Below are 21401 nucleotides of genomic sequence, written 5' to 3' on the forward strand. Positions count from 1 at the left end.
TGCGTTGGGTCTTTGTTGCTGTGTGCAGGCTTTCTCTAGTTGCAGTGAGCGGGGGCTACTCTTCATTGCTGTATGCAGGCTTCTCATTGCGGTGGCTTTTCTTTGTTGCAGAGCACGGGCTCCAGGCGTGCGGGCTTCAGTAGTTGTGGCTCGCGGGCTCTAGAGTGCAGGCACAGTAGTTGTGGCACACGGGCCCAGTTGCTCCATGACACGTGGGATCTTCCTGGACTGGGCCTTGAACCTGTGTCCCCTGCATTGGCAGGCGGATTCTTAACCATTGCGCCACCAGGGACCCTGGAGCAGTCTTTTTTTTTTACACACTTTCTCCTCTAGCTGATATCATTTCTTGCAAAGAAACTGGGTCTCCTAAGTAATAGGAGACCATCCTCCAACTTCAGGGTCTCCATCATTCGTTCTTAGGTGACTTAAGGTGCCTTGTGTCTCAAGGAAAAAAAAACACAACAAAAAACCAAATAAGCAAACAAATACCCTCACCAAAACCAAGCAAGGGTAAAGTCTGGGCCTTACTCTATTTCCTGTTAGGTTCTGAGTCCTTGCTTCCTGTCTCATACTCTGCGGTTTCTTGGTCAGGTTGCTCTCCAAAGTCCTGGATCCACTGCGGTGTCCCCAAGTAATAAACACCCACCCAAAGGGAGAGGGTGTCAAAGCAGAAATGTCATGTGTTGTCTGAGCAAAGAACAAGAAGAGGTGGAGGGAGAGTCATCATGTGGTTCTGGTTTAACATCATCATCGTGATTATTTTGAGTCAGCTGGAAGTGCTGCTATGCCCCAATTTTCCACCCGTCTCAGCCCCTTCTGGCATCTTCCAGTATGCCTCCTCTCTTATGTAGCTCTTTTGTCCCCGTTGTTGTTACCTCTGTGTTCTGGCAGAGGACTGAGTTCACATGGTGCCAGGAGTGTTCCCTTTCCCTGTCTCCACGCAGGGCCACGTGTAACCGCTTGCTCATGGGGAGATGAGAGTGGGGGTGGGGTGCACATAATTTTCTGAGGGCAGAATTGGGCCACACTGGGGCTTATTCTTCAGCTGAGCCTCATCTGGAGGCTGTGTTTTTCCAAGACACTCCCTCCCCCAGAAACGAAACCAAAAAAACCAGTGTGGGAAGGAGCAGGCTTTGAGCTGAGGCTCTTCTGATTGGGAGCGCAAGCTTGGTGTCCAAGAGGATGAAGGGCCAGGTTGTGTGATGTGTCAGTTACCAGCCAGCAGAGCCGGGCTGAACCGCCGCTCTGTAAGAAACTGTATTTCCCTGCTGATTCTGCTCGGAGGTAACCTGAAGTTTTTTTTTTTTCTCCTTAGTGAGATTATTTCCTCAATTAGGTGACTCTGATCCTGTTCCCATGTGTTAATTCATTTATTCTTTGGCTTCATTTTCTCCTTAACGATGGAGCTGATGCAGTCCTAGAAGCTTGAAGAGTTCTGTTCTTACTCATCCGGAGCTCATTATCCAGCTCCCCTGGATAAGCTCCACTCTGGTGCTGAAGGCGTTGAGGGCAACAGCTTTCCTCCCCTGATTTTTCTTTGCAGCGGGTGCCTCACAGGTCAAATGGAATAAAAAAAACGCTAATTGCCTTGCCACCAGTCATGACGGGGATGTACGGATATGGGACAAGCGGGTAAGTAATCTTTTTCCCCTCTGAGAGGATCTGAAGAGGATGCTGTGAATAGCAGGACTTGTTTTGAGAGACCAGGGTACCCTGTGCAGCCTGGTTAATTGCCACGTTAAGATCCTAGTACCAGATGACATTTGCTTCCCGATCAAACTGGTGTTGATGGAAGATAAGGGAGTGAGACATTATGATCAGTGGTTAAGAAAACGAGCTTGGGGAATTCCCTGGCAGTCCAGCAGTTAGGACTCTGAGCTTGCACTGCAGGGGACACAGGTTCAATCCTCGGTCAGGGAACTAAGATCCCGCAAGCTGCGTGCTGTGGCCAAAAAAAAAAGAAAAAAAAAAAAAGAAGATGAACTTGGCCTGACCTAGGCTAGCGTCCCATTTTGCTGCCTCCTGATTATGATATCAGGTGAGCCACAAACTTTTCCAAGCCTCAGTTTCCTTTTCTTCAGAATAAAGATGATAATAGTGTGTGTGTCCCTGAGGGGGTCAAGCCTGGGGGACCAGATACTATTCTAGAATGGTCAGCAGGCTTCACATTCCTGCCCCAGATTGCAAAGTGAAAACTCATTGTTCTAGGACATATACCATCTAGAATTAAATCACTGAGGCAGGATACTTGGTATGCTCAAATCTTCCCTTGGAAGTCTAGCTGTGCCGTCAGCCTCAAATGAGCCTGCAGAGGGTACGTTCTCCCTGCATTAGCCCATGGACCTGAGAGGCATGAAAGAGTTGCAGGGTTCTGGGCTGCTACTGTAATGGCAAGTCTGGAAGTTTGATATGTTGGCATCAGTGAGAACAGTGATGCAGGGAAAGGGCCTCTTCCATGACTAGCTGCCAGACGACTGGGTAAGAATGCAGAGAGTGGTCGACTTCTGTAAGATCTGGTGTGTAAATTCTGCTTCCTGCTCTGTGAAACCTGCCTTCGTGGGGAGGACCTACTGTTAGTTTTCCTGGAACTTGTTCAGGAACTGTCCCAACTGGGATGCTGACTGTAAAGTCTCAGCCTTGCTTCCGGCTGCCCTGCCCCCTTCCCCTTCCAGCAGGGAATAAAGTCATACAGTTGGAGAGGAGAGGGAAGTGAAGCAGAGATTGGGAGGCTGCTGGTTTGGGTGCCAAGACCTGCTGGGAAAGGGGTGTGCCGGCTGAAGCCCTCGCTTTAGGTGGCTTTTAGGTGACAAGGTGATTTTATAAGGAAAGGATGGATGGTGCATCCTCTATACGTTAGTTTTATCTCTGTCCCTTTAGTCCAGTCTGGTAATAGTCATTCTTCATCCATCTTTATTTCTTCAATTGGCAATTGGTTTTATTCATATTTGGCACTGGTATAGCATTTAAATATAGTAAATGGTTTAACTAAAATGTTTGGTTAATTTGTAGTACTTGTGTATTTGCTTTAGACTGTTTTCAGAGCCATAGGCAAAATAAACAATTGGGTATTTAGCCATGAGCTCGGTGAGGACCTGTTTTCCAAAACAGTAGCTGTGTTCCTTATCTTGTAGAAATGTACTGCTGAACTGTTTCTTTCTAGCCTTCGGATTGGTCTACTCATAACCCTGACTTCCCTTAACGAGCCTTTTATCTATTTTGTTTAAAGAGCTTTAACTTTTTCTTGGCTATTAATACCTAGGACTTCTGTTCATATGGATTGTAAAGCTTGTTGGTTGTCATTTCACTTCTCTGGCACTTTCTAGTATCAAAGCAGGACTATTGGCAGCAAGCATCACAGGCTTAAGAAAGTGTGGTATCAGTGGTAATGTTGGATTTTTCACTCAAATTCGTGAATGACTAGTAATACTAATATTTCTTTTTTTTTTTTTTTTGCGGTACGCGGGCCTCTCACTGTTGTGGCCTCTCCCATTGCGGAGCACAGGCTCCGGACGCGCAGGCTCAGTGGCCATGGCTCACGGACCCAGCTGCTCCGCGGCATATGGGATCTTCCCAGACCGGGGCACGAACCTGTGTCCCCTGTATCGGCAGGCGGACTCTCAACCACTGCGCCACCAGGGAAGCCCAATACTAATATTTCTAAGTGTTCATTATGCACAGGCATTGTTCTAAGAACTTTATGTGTATTGATTCATTTCTCTTTATAACTAACCTTTAAAGTAGGTAATATTATTACCCCATTCTACAGCTGAGTAAACTGAGGCACAGTTTGTTGCCAGGATTTAAATTCAGGGAGGCTGGTTCTGGAGATTACACTGTTAACCTAATAGACCAGTGCTGATTACAGAAAGTAATACATGCTCTTTGTTGAAAATATAAAAGAGAAAATAAAAATCATTCATAGTCCTGCCCCAGAGACAAATGCTAATATTTTGGTGTTTTCTTTTCTTATGCTTTTTTTTAAAACATGGTTTATCATATCATATGCATAGTTATGCATACTTTTTTCATTTAACATTACAACAAATGCATTTCCCCTGTGTTATAAGCTCTTTCTAAGTATAACTTTTAATGGCTACATCATATTGTATCAGATAGCTGTACAATAATTGGTTCTAACATTTAATTATTCCCCACTTATTATTCATGTTGTTTCTGGTTTCTAGGTGTTCCAAATAACACCAAGATGAACATCTTTGGTACCTAAAGCTTTTTGTGAATTTAGGATATTCCCTTAAGAAAGGAAGAATTTTAAGTCTGTTGATAAAAATTGTCCAGTTTTTTTCCCGAACAGGTTATACTATTTTATATGTATACCACCAGTGACAAATGCAGCCTCACTGCATTGAATATTATTTATAAATATCTTCTAACTTGATTGCTAAAAACAATCTTTTAATGTTTTAATGTATGAATATATTTCTGAGGTTTCCTTCTGAATTTGTTTTATATATGCTTATTAATAATGTATTGTTTTCTTTTGTGATGTGTGTTCATTCTCTTTTTGAGGTCTTAGGGCTTGATCATTTTAAGCTTGGTGGTTTTCCGATATAGAGAACAAACTAGTGGTTACCAGTGGGAGTGGGAAGTGGGGAGGGGCACTATAGGGGTAGGGGATTATGCGGGACAAACTATTATGTACAAAACAAGCAACAATGTTGTGTTACATTGTACAACACGGGAAATAAAGCCAGTATTTTATAATAACTATAAATGGAGTATAACCTTTAAAAATTGTGAATCACTGTATTGTACACCTGTAACATATAATATTGTACATCAACTATACTTCAATTAGAAAAAAAAAAAGATTAGTGGTTTTACCCCCAGGATTGGGGTTGGGTCTGTTTAGATGTCACAGCCCCTCTTTGTGGGTGATTGTGAGGAAGGGGAGCAGGAATTGCAGACCACGGTACCAAAGGAGAAAAGCATCCACTACCTTGTGTCCTTCATTAAGGCCGTACCTGGAGCCAGAGCGGAAGTAGATTAGGCTCACAGGCCCATATTCAGAGAATGCGTGAAGGAGAGCTGGAGAAGTCTTCTGTCGTTTGTTTTCAACAAAACAAATGGAGGGCTTCCCTGGCGGCGCAGTGGTTGAGAGTCCGCCTGCCGATTCAGGGGACACAGGTTCGTGCCCCGGTCTGGGAAGATCCCACATGCCGCAGAGCGGCTGGGCCCGTGAGCCATGGCCGCTGAGCCTGCGCGTCCGGAGCCTGTGCTCTGCAACGGAAGAGGCCACAACAGTGAGAGGCCCGCGTACCGCAAAAAAAAAACAACAACAAAGCGGAGTTTCTTAAGAGTAGAGATGGTCTCTGGGAGTTCTTTGTTGTTGTTTTGGCTGCGCTGTGCAGCATGCAGGATCTTAGTGTCCCGACCAGGGATCAAACCTGCGCCCCCCTCCAGTGGGAGCACGGAGCCCTAACCACTGGACCGCCAGGGAATTCCTCTGGGAGTATTTTTGTATTCCCACTTGGCACCTAGCAGACTGTTATATGGTGGACACTATGAGTTCCTTCTGAAGTGACAACTCTCGTTGCTGATCCTGTTGCAGAAGCCCAGCACAGCAGTGGAGTATCTCGCAGCCCACCTCTCCAAAATCCACGGCCTGGACTGGCACCCAGACAGCGAGCACATTCTTGCTACCTCCAGTCAAGACAACTCTGTCAAGGTGAGCGGCATCCCCAGGGCAGTTGGGGGAGCGTGTTTGGGAGGCATCAGGGGTGTGTCAGCACTTTCTTCAGAAGGAAATTTGCAGTAGGTTAGCATGGCACGTGTTTCAGGGGTGCATGTGCTTTTTGGGGAGCTGGGCAAGTACACCTGGTTATGTGGTCCAGCGGGAGTGATGTAGTAGCACGTATCTGATATGGCTCCTGGCATTTGTTCAGAGGCTTTTCTTCTTTCCCTTTGTGAAAGGAAGTCAGAGACAAAAACATCTAGAAAGGAAAAGAAGTTTACTTGCCAAGAAGTTGTCAGGAAGTCCCATTTCAGGACTGCTCATCAAAATAAAAACACAACAGATAAACAAATAAAGGAGAAAAGCCCACATGGTCATTAAAGTTATCAAGTTTACCATTAGTCTGGGGTGGAAAAAGCAATTTTCTCACGTGATTATCACATCTGCACAAGTTAGGACATCGTCGATCATCAGCATTTCCCAAGTAGAGATGGAGTTGTTTTATTAGAGATTCTCTAAGTTACAGGAGATGCTCAAGGATTTATGTATGTCGGTGACCCTATTATTTTTGGTTCTCTCAGTGTTTCTTGTTTGTTTGTCCTCTCTGACTGTGGGATGTGATATGCACCCTTGTTCAAAAGGATGCAGGGCACAGAGTTAGCCGTGCCCCACAGTTCCTGCATATGATCAGGTCTCTGCCTGGAAGGACAGAGATTTGATCGCAGCAATTTGCTTAGCAGCTTTAGGATTCAGCTTTAGCAATTTAATGCTTTGTTTTATTTACACAGGCATGTACGTCTTTTTGGTATGGTTAGCAAAGCTAGAATCGTACACTCAGGCTTAAAATCTAACTTCTCTCTGGAGGTTTGTAAATCCCCTGGGGCTGTAATTTATTCTTATGTGCCAACAGTGGTTTTTCTGTTTGTTTGCTTGTTTGTTTTGGATTTAAGTGTTTGTCCCCATACCCCATCAGCTTGTTTCCCAACTTCAGGAACCAGTAATAATCCGATTCACCTCCTTCTCTTTCTTTGAGGTCCCCAAGTTTGTCAATATTCACTGACAACTTTACTACCCTTGAGGCCCGGATTCCATAGGTAATAAAATAGAAACAGACCAGTTTCCACATGTGAAACACAGTCCTTATTCCTTACTAGTGGGCTTAGCTTATGAATTAAATGAGATTTTGGGCATGGTATTTGATTTATTCCACTATACCCTGGTAGGAAGACAGTTTTTACTGAACATATACAAATAACATAATTGTAAAAAGTGAAGCAATTTAGAGGCACTTATAATAGTCAGCCATTGTTTTTAGTAATTGGTTGATAAGGCTCAATGCATGCCATTTTTTCCTACATAATCATTTTCTTTAGTTTATCTGACAATTTATTAGCTTATAATTTATAACAATAATTTTCATTCTATTTGTCTTTTGTGAATTCTAAGGGGTCTGCTGGAACAAGATACCGTTGAATGAGTTTCACTTCACTTTGTAGATTGTAAACTGTAAAACTGTTGTATTGAGGGTTAGAGCTAGATCAAGAAGAAAGAGAAGGATTTTTCTTCTATGGCCATTAAAAATCGAAGATGAACTGTAATGAAATTCGTTCATGTCAGTTTGGATAACCAATTGTTTTTTTCCTTATCTTGGGGTAAGCAGGCTATTTTACAAAATTGCCATCTTCCAGGCTGAGTCCTGGAAATCCAGACCCAGTCCCCTTGTGCATTCTGACATGTTCGTGGTATAAGGGGAGCCATATTGAGAAACCCGTACCCAGCGGCTGTTCCCTGTGATGTCAGCAGTCAGGAACCTGGTTCTTGACCGAGGGTCTTCCGACATTTCTTCAGAAAAATTTCTTTTTGATCCCTAGCTTGGAGCAGAGGCCTTTGGCAATGCTAAGAGGAAAGCAGAAGTTACCTATGGATAGGAGGCAGCATGGCTCTGCTTAACTTATTATAATAACCAACTTTATCACATTGAAATAGACTGAAGTCCTCCATTCAACTATAATGTAATCATTTCATAAGACCCCATCAATGATGGCCTTGAGAATAAGAGCTTTTTTTTTTTTTTTTTCCCCCGGTACACGGGCCTCTCACTGTTGTGGCCTCTCCCGTTGCGGAGCACAGGCTCCGGATGTGCAGGCTCAGCGGCCATGGCTCACGGGCCCAGCTGCTCCGCGGCATGTGGGATCTTCCCGGACCGGGGCACGAACCCGCATCCCCTGCATCGGCAGGCGGACTTTCAACCACTGCGCCACCAGGGAAGCCCCTGTCACCTGTTTTTGACAATAGTTCCTTAATACCTGATAGTTCAGAGTTTCATTCAGTCTTGGCCCTCCTGCCTTTGGTGCTCTGCCATTTCCTGCTTTCATGGCAAACGCTTGAGCTCTAAGTGTGTTTGTTTTTCTGTTAAAAGCATAAACGTCTCTAAGCCTCAGTTTTTGTCTGGCTCACCTGTGTGTTCCCTGCACCTTCCGTGTTGGAGTGGGTGGAAGAGTGGACGTGAGTGGTTGGGCCCCAAATAGTCGCACAGTCACCTTTTTGCTGTGTGGCCTTGACAAGTTACATCGTTTAGTAATTTAGCTTCCACCCTTGAAAAAGAGATTCATAACACCCACTGTATGATTGTTGTAAGGATTAGATGGGATGAAACTCTTAAAGCTCTAAGCATCTGTCTGAAATGCAGTCAGCAGTCAGTACATTTTTAACTACTAGCAATAGCGGTAGTTAATTTAGTAGTTAAATTACTCTATGTGGTGTGAAGTGATACAGGATGAAAAGTTGTCACTCCTACCTTTCAACTATGAAGGTAGTTTAATAGGCAGGCTGGCAGTGATCTGCCTCAAGGAGTGATCCTCATGTGTTCACAGAAGTCTTTGTTTCTCCTATAATGTTTCTAAGTGTGAAAGGGGCGTTTCCCGTGTGTCTCTGTCACAGGAGCATGGCCATGGGGGCTGATTCAAATGCAGTTAGAGGACAGAAGCATGGAATTTGAAGGCTAGGCTTATTTCTTTTCTGTTTTTTTTTTTTAATATTTATTTATTTATTTGGCTGCATTGGGTCTTAGTTGTGGCACACGGGATCTTTGTTGAGTCATGGGGGATCTTTCATTGCGGTGCACGGGCTTCTGTCTAGTTGTGGCACTTGGGCTCAGTAGTTGTGGTGTGCGGGCTCTCTAGTTGTGGCACACAGGCTTAGTTGCCCCGCGGCATGTGGGATCTTAGTTCTCCGACCAGGGATTGAACCCGCATCCCCTGCATTGGAAGGAGGATTCTTAACCACTGGACCACCAGGGAAGTCCCGGCTATGCTTATTTTGATAGTTGAGTTTTTTTTTTTTTTTTTTAATGGCATTTATTTCACAAATTGTACTGCTTTCTTTCTTCCAGTTCTGGGATTACCGCCAGCCTCGGAAATACCTCAATATTCTCCCTTGCCAGGTGCCTGTCTGGAAGGCCCGATACACTGTGAGTGAGATGCACTACCTCTTGCTCGGAAACATTATCTAGGTGTTTTGGACAGAAGGGGCCAGGGACATTTCCTCTTATTTTTTTGTGAGACAGTTTTCTCCTTCTGTCTTGGTTTAGAAGTGGGACAAAGGTGGTAATGACGGCATAAAAGCTGTTACCTATTTAAAAATTTGCCCTTGGGTCGTTGGGTGAGACTCTCTACTAGAAGTGCTAGACTAGCTGGGCTGGGGAGCTGGGCAGTGTGAAGGTGGTCAGTAAGGGAGGGGAAGAGGGTAAGCTGGAGGGTTGAGAGGCTGGAGGTCAGTGGATCGTGGTGGAAGGAACTCTGGCTTTAGATTCAGAAGACCTTGGTTTAGGGCTTGGCAATGACATTTAATTTTTTTCTCCAGCTTTACTGAGATATAATTGACATATAACATGGCATAAGTTCAAGGTATACAACATGTTGATATGTTACACTTACATATTGCCAAACAGTTACCACTGTAGCATTTGTTAACACTTCCATCGTCACATAATTACCATCTCTTTTCTGCAATGAGAACATTTAAGATCTACTCTCTTAACTCTCAAGTATATCATATGATGCTATTAACCATAATCACACGCTGTACATTAGATCTCCAGAGCTTATTCATCTTATAACCAGAAGTTTGTACCTTTTGACCAGCATCTCCCTGTTTCTCCCACCCCCAACCCCTGGTAACCACCGTTCTACTCTGTTTCTATGAGTTCAGCTTTTTAGATTCCACGTATAATGATATCATACAGTATTTATCTTTGCCTGACTTATTTCACTTACCATAATGCCCTCAAGGTCCATCCATATTGTGACAAATGGCAGGGTTTCCTTGTTTCTTGTCGCTGAATAATATTCCATTGTATATGTACCACATCTTCTTTATTCATTCATCCATTAACGGACATGTAGGTTGTTTCTATATCTTGGCTATTGTGAATAATGCTGTAATGAGCCATTTAATACTTGTGTGGCCTTGGGCAAGCCACCTGTGTTTTTTGAGTAATAGTTTCCTCCTGTGTCAAACATGAATAATAGTGTTTAATATCCCTTGCTCTTTTTTAAAATTGTGATAAAATTCCTTATTTTTAAGTGTCCAATTCGGTGGCGTTTAGTACCTGTACAATATGTTTTCCCTTTGGAAAAAAAACATGTATGAAAATGCTGTATAAACCACAAAATGCTACAAGTATAGTGGATAGGCTGTTACCGACCTTCCAACTTTGTTGCCAGATGGATAATTGATCAGAGCTAATATATTTCCTTCAGTGTCAACTTGAAAGGGAGCACAGGGATGAATGGAGGGATCTTTATGCATTAGGCTGCCACCTGCTGCGTCATGGCGTGAAGAAGAGAATTGGGGTATTACTTGGCCTTCGCATCTGGGAGCACTTGGGAGGAAGTCAGGCTTTGCTCTTGTGAATTGAAATACTTCTCTGGATTAATATGTTTGCTTTAAAAAGCAAACAGGAAAGCTCAGGAGTGCTGCCAAGAGGGCAGGAGACAATCAGTGTGCTCTTAGGTGGCCTTGGCTTAATTCCTTAAAGAACAGAGTCTGCCTGTCAACCAAATGAGCCCCTTAGCTACCTCGCAGATCGGGTGTTTATGAGTGGAAAGTGTCAGTCCTGAAATTGGAAGATTTTCCTCTGCAAAGCTGTGGTCTTGCGAGCAGTGGGAAGGCGCTGCTTCACCTGGATGGTGTGCTTCTGGTGCATTTCTGCATGGCGGGGTTTGTTTGCTGTCTGGGGTTACCCTCAGTGTGCTTTGCACGCTCATTCTGGGAATGTACTCGATAACTCTCAGAGGGAGCTCGTGGAGAGGAGCCGGGGTGTTCCCGTGTGCAACCCCTAGAGCCATTTGCTTCTTTTACATTAAAAAGCGTTCTTCTCCAAGTATTTGGCTTAGCTTTATTTTTTACTTGCTGTGGTCCCTTCCATCAGCAAAGGAAAAAAAAAAAAAGGAAAGCAAATGAAAAGTAGATGTTGATGGTCAACTGATGGTATTTGGAAAAATGTTCCCCAGGTGGGTTGGGGCCTCCCGTCAGCCAGTTTATTTTAATTAGGCGAGAATTCCAACGTGGGTAACTCAAGACTCGGCGGATTCTCCCTGGAACAATGCCTGCTTTTCCCTCTTCTTCCACAGCCTTTCAGCAATGGATTGGTGACCGTGATGGTTCCCCAGCTGCGGAGGGAGAACAGCCTGCTCTTGTGGAATGTCTTTGACTTGAACACGCCGGTCCATACCTTCGTAGGCCATGATGATGTGGTGCTGGAATTCCAGTGGAGGAAACAGAAGGAAGGTGGGTGGGAGGGAGACCGCCAACTGATTTCCTCCTGAGCCCTGCTCACCAACAGCTCCCGTCGGGGTGGGCCCTGTGATCGGAGGGGAGGATGCAGGAACAGGGCTGGCTTAGGAGCGGGAGTCAGGGAACCTCCCCCTTTAATCGTAGGTGGGTGATAAGGTGTGTGGCTGTGCTTCTTCCCCCCAAGTCCATCCTCTTGTGTTCTGTGTAGTGTCTCTCCTACGTGGAAGGGATCTGGAGACGTTGGTAGCCTTGCTGTTGGATCATTTCTAGAGCTGAGAAACTCGGGTCATCGCACACTCAGAAATCCCTGGCACTTGCTCCTTCCCCCCCCCGTTTTTGTTTATTTGTTTGTTTTGTTTTGTTTTGGCTGCAACGTGCGCGGCTTGTGGTATTTTAGTTCCCCCATCAGGGATCAAACCCGGGCCCTTGGCAGTGAGAGCGTGGAGTACTAACCACTGGATTGCCAAGGAATTCTCCCTTCCCCCTCTATTGATGAGGGAGATGCAAGGTCATCATCAGTACCACCTACCACGTATTCCCACTTCTCTTCACAAGCACACAGTGGTATTTCACCTCCCAACCCCTTGAAGATAGGTTTGGCCATGTGACCTGCTTGGATTTTGAAACATGAACGAAAGTGATGCAGTCTCTTTTGGGTTGAAGTGGTAACAGCCAGTGTGCAATTATTTACCCTCTCTGCTTCTTCCGAGGTACCTGGAGAAACTCCATGTGGCGCTGCTCCCACCAGGGTGGGGGTGAGGTGAAGATGTAGAGAGAGCAGGAGAGCCTTGCATTAAGCCACTGAGATTTGGGGCTGTTTGTTATTGCAGCTTAATCTAGCTAGCTCTCATTCATGCATCATAAGTATAAGGGGGGTTAGGAAGCCCTCAGCCTCACTTTCTCCACCAACTCACCATGCAAACTTAATTTCAACCTCCCTTGTCTTGAGATCTTATTGCCACACTCTCTAAATATTTTCCAGACCAGAAGTATATTTCATGCTCTTTTCATATCACAAAAGGAAAACTGGGCAGCGGAGTGGTGTGACTTGTCCAGAGTCCAGGAGAGGTCTCTGGTGGACCTGGGATTAGAGCAGTCATCTTATCCCAGCTCGTTTGTGACCTTCACAAGCCTCTTCTAGGATAGTTTTTTTTGTTTTTTAAATTTTTATTTATTTATTTATTTAAAAATATTTATTCATTTATTTGGCTGCATTGGGTCTTAGTTGTGGCACGCAGGATGTTTGTTGTGGCATGCAGGATCTTTCACTGTGGCACGTGGGGTCTTCGTTGCAGCACACGGGCTTCTCTCTAGTTGTGGCTCAGGGACTCTAGAGCGCACAGGTTTAGTTGCCCCACGGCATGTGGGATCTTAGTTCCCCAACCAGGGATTGAACCCACGTCCCCTGCATTGAAAGGTGAATTCTTAACCACTGGACCACCAGGGAAGTCCCTAGGATTGTTTTTGAAAGGAATCTTTTGATCAGGCTCTTAATTTTCCCATCTTCATTTCCATAATCTGACTTGCTTCTAGAAACACGAGGCTGCTTGGTCTCTATCCCATCAATTTCCATGCCTGACTTCATCTTTCAACTCTTTGTCCTGCATTTTGCCATTGAAAAGAGATGATAGAGTTTCCCCATGGTCTGGCAGCGAGAGGTTGGCCTGTAGTTTTGGACTGAAATAAAAAGTTTTTAGCAACCCATTTTCAGTTGTCTGTGTCATCTGTAAGCTGGCAGGGTGAATTGTATAAATTGAGGCTGTCTAGCCAGTAGTGAAATTTGAGTACAAGTTATAGGTGTTTTCTAAAATTCCTTTTTATTGTGAGATATATCATCTACAAAATTGCATAAAACATGTAGAGTTTATAATGTGAAAATCTGTGTGACTACCACCAAGGTCAAGAAAGAAAGCATTGTTAGAACCCGGAAGCTTCCCGATCACAGTCCTTTCGCTTTCCTAGAGGTAAACACTATCCTAACATTTACGATAGTGATTTCTGTTTTTATTTTTACAGTTTACCACCCATTTCTGCATCCCTAAAAATACTTTAGGTTTGTTTGTTTTTGAACCTTTTATAAATGTAGTCATCCTGCATGTATTCCTTTTTTAAAAAAAAATTATTTAGTTGCATCATGCGGACTCTTAATTGCAGCATGCACGCGGGATCTAGTTCCCCGACTAGGGATCGGACCTGGGCCCCCTCCATTGGGAGCCCAGAGTCTCACCCACTGGACCACCAGGGAAGTCCCCATCCTGCATGTATTCTTATATTTTACTTCTTTCTCAACCTAATGGTGTTCCATTTTCTTTTTACTGCCATGTCTTCTTAGTCAGTTTTTACTGGACCACCTCAGGCTTTGATGTTGGTTTTTCACTGTGGTGAAGGAACTCTCAGAGGTCGGAAGAGAATCAGGATGTTGTGGTCCAAGGAAAAGGATGCTTCGTGAAGGAATCAGAGGTCATTGGTTTTGGGTTTTGCTGAAGGATCTCCATGCAAAGTAAGAGCGAAGCACTTAATTGTGTAAATAGGTATAAATAGGAAGCCATACGATCATTAAGAGACCAGTTCCAAAAGCTGATTGAGGAGGGAAGCCTGATTGTAAGACCGTGGAAACAGAGGCAGCACGAACTGGTTTTGTGAATGAGTTTGCCTTCAGAGGCAAGGAGTAGACTAAATTCCTTGGAGGAGGCTGCTGCCCTCTGTTTGAAGGCAAGGAGAAGAGGCAAGAAAGGGAGTAGGTGTGAAAGCAAAGGCCCTCTGAAAATAGGGAATAGGGCCGAAGACCCAAGTAGAGGATTTGGGTTTAGAAAGGAATTAGGCATAACTTTTCTTCAAAGTCAGGGACATGAAAAGAGGCTGGATGTGGAGTCAGAAAATTGTTGCTGGGACTTCCTTGGTGGTCCAGTGGTTAGGACTCTGTGCTTTCACTGCCGAGGGCCCAGGTTCAATCCCTGGTTGGAAAACTAAGATCCTGCAAGCCATGCAGCGATGCCAAAAAAGAAAAAAGAACAGAAAATTGTTGTTATGAACATGGGCTAGACGGTGGTTCTCATGACAGGTAGTAGCTCAGAATAGTTGCTGTCTTGATAGTTGTACACAGGGATGTATTAAAACATGGAGGAATGAAGACCTGGTTGAAGGCAGTGACACAGAGAAGGAACTTTGGCCCTCACTTACTCTGTTCTTTGTTGCCTCAGTTTCCCCATCCATAATACGAGGGAATGGATGAAATTATTTCTAGATTCTTTGCTCTCTAAAGATGGCCATAAAGAAGATTCTAGATACCGCAGAATTACCCTGAAATGTTCTGATCTTCCATAAAGCTCTTTCAGAAAGCACCTTGGACCTTTTTATTGATAGGATAATTTCCCTTTGACCAGTCCTATCGTGTGAAAATACAATTCAGTCAGTTAAGAACATTAAAGATTGATTATTCCTTTTATAAAGAGATGCATTTCCTTACCAAAAAATTATTTTAAACAGTAAGATGTCACGATGCATTTAAAACAATTCATTTTACAAGCAACCTATTTATCCCCAGCTCCTCTGGAGCACGTAAAAGGAAGAACATTTGTGGAGGTGAAAGTTCAGTGAGACGTTAAATCCCAGCATCTCTCTTCACTTGCTAATTTGTGAGCTATTATTTCACTTCATTTAAGTTTCTGCTCAGGACTTCCCTGGTGGCGCAGTGGTTAAGAATCTGCTTGCCAGTGCATGGGACATGGGTTCAAGTCCTGGTCCGGGAAGATCCCACATGCTGTGGAGCAGCTAAGCCCGTGCACCACAACTACTGAGCCTGCACTCTACAGCCCGCGAGCCACAACTACTGAGCCTGTGTGCCACAACTACTGAAGCCCGCATGCCTAGAGCTCGTGCTCCAAAACGAGAAGCCACCACAATTAGAAGACCGTGCGTAGCCACGAAGACCCAGCGCAGCCAAAGATAAATAAATTTATTAAAAAAGAAATAAGGGCTTCCCTGGTGGTGCAGTGGTTGAGAGTCCTCCTGCCGATGCAGGGGACACAGGTTTGTGCCCCGGCCCGGGAAGATCCCACATGCCGTGGAGGGGCTGGGCCCGTGAGCCATGGCCGCTGAGCCTGCGCATCCAGAGCCTGTGCTCCGCAACGGGAGGGGCCACAACAGTGAGAGGCCCGCGTACCGGAAAAAATAAATAAATAAATAAAAATAAGGTTCTGCTCAAAGGTGACTTCCTCAGGAAAGTCCTGTCTAAAAATAGTTCCCCTGTCGGTCTCTATCCTCTTATCCCATGTTATTTTTTTCATAACATTGTCACTACCGGACATGTTATTGTATGTTTCTACCATTGGAATGTGAGATCTGTAAAGACAGAGATTCTTTTTTTTTTTTTTTGCGGTACGTGGGCCTCTCACTGTTGTAGCCTCTCCCGTTGCAGAGCACAGGCTCCGGACGCACAGGCTCAGCGGCCATGGCTCACGGGCCCAGCCCCTCAGCGGCGTGTGGGATCTTCCCGGACCGGGGCATGAACCCATGTCCCCTGTATCGGCAGGCGGACTCTCAACCACTGTGCCACCAGGGAAGCCCAAGACAGAGATTCTTGTATTCACTTTATAGCCCTAGTGCCTAGAACAGTACCTGGCATATAGGAGATGTTCCATAAATATTTGTTAAATGGATGAATGGATGAATGAATCTCCCCCCATCGCAACCTGTAAGAAACTTGATGTTGAATCCAGAAAAACCTCCATGATTCTTATCTGGTGATTTCTAGGGTCCAAGGACTACCAACTGGTTACGTGGTCACGGGATCAGACCCTGAGAATGTGGCGGGTGGATTCCCAGATGCAGAGGGTATGTATTCAATGATGCTGTGGAGGAATGTTAACTGGAAACACCAGAAACTTAAGATAGAGGATTTGGTAGTTGAAGAAGTTAGAGGATACGTAATGGACATTTAATACGTACTTGCCGGTTGGCCGAGTGGCTTGTGTATGCTACACTGAGGCTTTGAGGTATTCAAGAGCCCACTTCAGTATTCAGCACTTGAAGGCTTCAAGGCCTCTGAATGTCTTTGTTTCCTCTTGTCCTGATCTAAGGTAGTGTGGGTTAGCATACTGAGCAAGTGGCTTGGGGGCTTCATTTCTTTCTCTTATAAATGGGCTAGAAAATCTGCCCTGGCACTAGGCAGTGTTCAGAGTTCTCCACGTTCATCAACACCACCTGTTAAGTGAAGCCCTTTCCAGTTTTTGCCCCATAAATTGTATCTGTTCTTATATGAAGCACAGTGGTCCCTGTGTGAACTGCTTTCGTGGCCCTTGCTTTGCTCTGCCCCATCACGGGGTTCTGTCTTCTCATCTGGTGGCTAAATTCCTTGAAGGTGGGATCGCTGTCTCACTTGTATTGCATCCCATACAGCACTCTGTACAGAGTGGATAGAAAATGCTGGGTCAGATTTGCTACACTGCTTAGTACCAAGTCATTCATGAGCAATTTTGGTCAAATACCATCACCTTATTGCCTTTTAAATCTGTTTTCTCCAAAAAGTACCATTTGCTCCAAATGCTTTGAGGTTATGATATTTTTGCTCTTGTGTTGGCTGAATAACTCCATCAAGGCTGGAGTTTAAAAGGTTTTCTGAGATTTGCGTAACCTATGAACAGGATAAAACATTTTCCAGGGTAGACTAATAGAGTCTGTTACCCTGTGTATTTAACCAGGGAGAATTGGTGATGGGCAAAACTCATTTTGATTGTATCTATTTGGGGCTGACATCTCTCTCCTTTGTGATTCCCATTTTTAAGTCAGAACTCAATCAAACACGACAGTCCTTTCCACTGACTTCTCTAGACCTAGATCTATCTCCTCCCCTCTGTTGCAGCTTTGTGCAAATGACATCTTAGATGGTGTTGATGAGTTCATTGAGAGCATTGCTCTTCTGCCGGAACCAGAGAAGACCCTTCACACTCAGGATACAGATCACCAGCACAACTCCAGCCACGGGGAGGAAGAAGGTAATTGGTCACACTGTTTTAGGTGCGGTGCCCCTCTGTGCATCTCCGAGTTGTGGTAAATACCCCAGAACTGCTCTCTGAATCCATTTCAGAAATCTTTTCCAACAAGTTACCCTCTCTCTCCTGCTAGTCTTAAAGGAAGACCCCCCAAGCAGTCTCCTGGAAGAGAAGAAATCAGAGCAGCTGGGCCTGCCTCAGACTCTGCAGCAGGAGTTCTCCCTGATCAACGTGCAGATCCGCAATGTGAACGTGGAGGTGCTCAGGCTTAGCGAACTGTCTCTCGCTTGCGGTTGGCGGTTGGTGGGTGAGGGGACTATTTCAGCCATGATTTAGGCTAGCAATATAGCTTTGCTGCTCCAACAGGGAAGTGTTCTGTGCTTGCTTTTTTGTTTTCTGTGTTATCTAAGGACATAGATATTTTACAAACGCAGATTATTTTCCCTTACCCTATTATTTTCTCATAAGATGAACCAAGGGATAAACTGATGCTCAGATGTCTTAAAATATCCTTAGATGCTCTAACACCTCATTTTACTCTATGTGAAGATGCTCAGCTCCTGGAAAGTTTAGTGTTTTGGTGGGGGTTACTGGCAAAGTTAATGGCAGGGCTGAGTTTGGAAGCCAGCCTCCTGACCCTCCAAGGCTCTTAGTACTTTGCTGTACGATCTTGCCTTGTAAGCTGGTCATTTCCTCAGAGATTTAGATGCATGTTAAGAAGGTGACCAAGCCTCTTTGTTCATTTAACACACGGAGAGATTTACTCTTTTCCTTTTGGGCAGATATTGAAATTCTGTGCTTCAGGGAATTGAGTCTTTCTGTGAAGGAGTTTTAAAACTTGATTAATTTTTCTCTTGCCCAGATTCAGTTAACAGTAGGCCTGGATCTGTGCACTTGCATAATTGTATCATTTGGCCTTTAAAACAGCTCTGCAATAAGTGGTTTTATCCCCACTCTACAGATCAGGAAACAGAGACACTACGAAATGAAATAACTTGTCCGAGGTCAACAGCTATTTGAATCCGAGTCTCCAGATTTCCCATATGTGTGGCTCTTTTTGCCATCCTCCAGCTGCCATCTCTAGTTGGCAGCACAAGAAATCAAAAGAGATAAAGGATTCCTTGATTAATTGGTTATCCATATCAACTCAGTTTATATTCCCTTTGTCCCAGTTGAGAACAGTTTGGATATCCAGTGATCTAGTCTAAGAAGGAGATCTTGATTCCTTTCCCAGGACTGCTTTTTAAAAATTACTGAGAGGGACTTCCCTGGTGATCCAGTGGTTAAGACTCTGCACTTCCACTGCAGGGGGCGTGGGTTCGATCCCTGGTTGAAGAAGTAAGATCCCATATGCTGCGTGGCATGGCCAAATAAAAAATAATAATAAAATAAAATAAAAATTACTGAGCTGTAATTCACATACCACAAAATTCACCCTTTTAAAGTTTACAGGGACTTCCCTGGTGGTCCAGTGGTTGAGACTTTGCCTTCCAATGCAGGGGGTATGGGTTCGATCCTTGGTTGGGGAGCTAAGATCCCACGTGCCTTGAGGCCAAAACACCAAAACATAAAGCAGAAGCAATATTGTAACAAATTCAATAAAGACTTTAAAAATGGTCCACATCAAAAAAAAATCTTAAAAAAAAAATAAAGTGCACAATTTAGTGGTTCTTAGTACATTCACAAAGCCATGCAGCCATCACCAGTGCTACTTCCAGAGCATTTTCATCATCCCCAAAGAAGCCTTACATCCCCTAGCAGCCTCTTCCCATTTCCTCTCTCGCCAGCCCCTAGCAGCCCCCGTCTCCTTTAGAGAGAAGGATTTTCCCAGGAGTACTTTTTTTTTGTTTTGACATCTTTATTGGAGTATAACTGCTTTACATTGTTGTGTTAGTTGCTGCTGTATAACAAAGTGAATCAGCTATACGTATACATATATCCCCATATCCCCTCCCTCTTGCGTCTCCCTCCCACCCCCCCATCCCACCCCTCTAGGTGGTCATAAAGCACTGAGCTGATCTCCCTGTGCCATGTGGCTGCTTCCCACTAGCTAGCTATTTTACATTTGGTAGTGTATATATTTCATTGCCACTCTCTCACTTAGTCCCAGCTTACCCTTCCCCCTCCCCGTGTCCTCAAGTCCATTCTCTAAGTCTGTGTCTTTATTCCTGTCCTGCCCCTAGGTTATTCATAACCATTTTTTAAAAAATTCTATATATATGTTAGCATACAGTAGCTAACACATGTTAGCATACATTTCTCTTTCTGACTTACTTCACTCTGTATGACAGACTCTAGGTCCATCCACCTCACTACAAATAACTCAGTTTCGTTTCTTCTTATGGCTCAGTAATATTCCATTGTATATATGTTCCACATCTTCTTTATCCATTCATCTGTTGATGGACACTTAAGTTGCTTCCATGTCCTGGCTATTGTAAATAGTGCTGCAGTGAACATTGTGGTACATGTCACTTTTTGAATTATGGTTTTCTTAAGGTACATGCCCAGTAGTGAGATTGCTGGGTCATATGGTAGTTCTATTTTTAGTTTTTTAAGGAACCTCCATACTGTTCTCCATAGTGGCTGTATCAATTTAACATTCCCACCAACAGTGCAAGAGGGTTCCCTTTTCTCCACACCCTCGCCAGCATTTATTGTTTGTAGATTTTTTGATGATGGCCATTCTGACCGGTGTGAGGTGATACCTCATTATAGTTTTGATTTGCATTTCTCTAATGATTAGTGATGTTGAGCATCCTTTCACATGTTTCTTGACAGTCTGTATATCTTCTTTGGAGAAATGTCTATTTAGGTCTTCTGCCCATTTTTGGATTGGGTTGTTTGTTTTTTTGATATTGAGCTGCATGAGTTGTGTGTATATTTCAGAGATTAATCCTTTGTCAGTTGCTTCATTTGCAAATATTTTCTCCCATTCTGAGGTTTGTCTTTTAGTCCTGTTATTAGTTTCCTTTGCTATGCAAAAGCTTTTAAGTTTCATTAGGTCCCATTTGTTTATTTTTGTTTTTATTTCCATTTCTCTAGGAGGTGGGTCAAAAAGGATCTTGCTGTGATTTATGTCATAGAGTGTTCTGCCTATGTTTTCCTCTAAGTGTCTGGCCTTACATTTAGATCTTTAATCCATTTTGAGTTTATTTTTGAGTATGGTGTTAGGGAGTGTTCTAATTTCGTTCTTTTACATGTAGCTGTCCAGTTTTCCCAGCACCATTTATTGAAGAGGCTGTCTTTTCTCCACTGTATATTCTTGCCTCCTTTATCAAAGATAAGGTAACCATATGTGTGTGGGTTTATCTCTGGGCTTTCTATCCTGTTCCATTGATCTATATTTCTGTTTTTGTGCCAGTACCATACTGTCTTGATTACTGTAGCTTTGTAGTATAGTCTGAAATCAGGGAGCCTGATTCCTCCAGCTCCGTTTTTCTTTCTCAAGATTGCTTTGGCTATTCGGGGTCTTTTGGGTTTCCATACAAATTGTGCAATTTTTTGTTCTAGTTCTGTGAAAAATGCCATTGGTAGTTTGATAGGGATTGCTTTGAATCTGTAGATGGCTCTGGGCAGTATAGTCATTTTCACAATGTTGATTCTTCCAATCCAAGAACATGGTATATCTCTCCATCTGTTTGTATCATCTTTAATTTCTTTCATCAGTGTCTTAGTTTTCTGCATACAGGTCTTTTTTCTCCTTAGGTAGGTTTATTCCTAGGTCCCCGGAGTACTTTTAACTTGAGTCAGGTTTTTAACATCTTCCTGCTTTATTTTCCCATCTCAAAATAAATATAACAAGTTTCAGCCTATCTCACAGCTTTGGGATGAAGCTTTTTTAAGCAAAAACACTTTGAATTTATTAAATCGTGCTAAAATTAAAAATCCGTTTTGAAAATGAGTTGTCCACATCTTCCAAA

General features: G+C 43.8%; 1 protein-coding gene across 5 annotated transcripts in view; it reads left to right on the forward strand.

Annotated features, from left to right (window-relative positions):
- The window catches only part of WDR59 (WD repeat domain 59), an 85582-nt gene that overhangs the window by 27220 nt on the left and 36961 nt on the right, over positions 1–21401 (forward strand). For all 5 annotated transcript variants that reach the window (XM_019941100.3, XM_073796808.1, XM_073796811.1 and 2 more), the window contains 7 exons: positions 1544–1632; positions 5570–5686; positions 9084–9161; positions 11326–11482; positions 16242–16321; positions 17349–17481; positions 17612–17736. In XM_019941100.3, coding sequence (XP_019796659.2) covers positions 1544–1632; positions 5570–5686; positions 9084–9161; positions 11326–11482; positions 16242–16321; positions 17349–17481; positions 17612–17736 — 779 coding nt within the window. The remainder of the gene's footprint in view (positions 1–1543; positions 1633–5569; positions 5687–9083; positions 9162–11325; positions 11483–16241; positions 16322–17348; positions 17482–17611; positions 17737–21401) is intronic.

The sequence above is a fragment of the Tursiops truncatus genome, chromosome 19, assembly GCF_011762595.2.
Source record: "Tursiops truncatus isolate mTurTru1 chromosome 19, mTurTru1.mat.Y, whole genome shotgun sequence".
NCBI lineage: Eukaryota > Metazoa > Chordata > Mammalia > Artiodactyla > Delphinidae > Tursiops > Tursiops truncatus.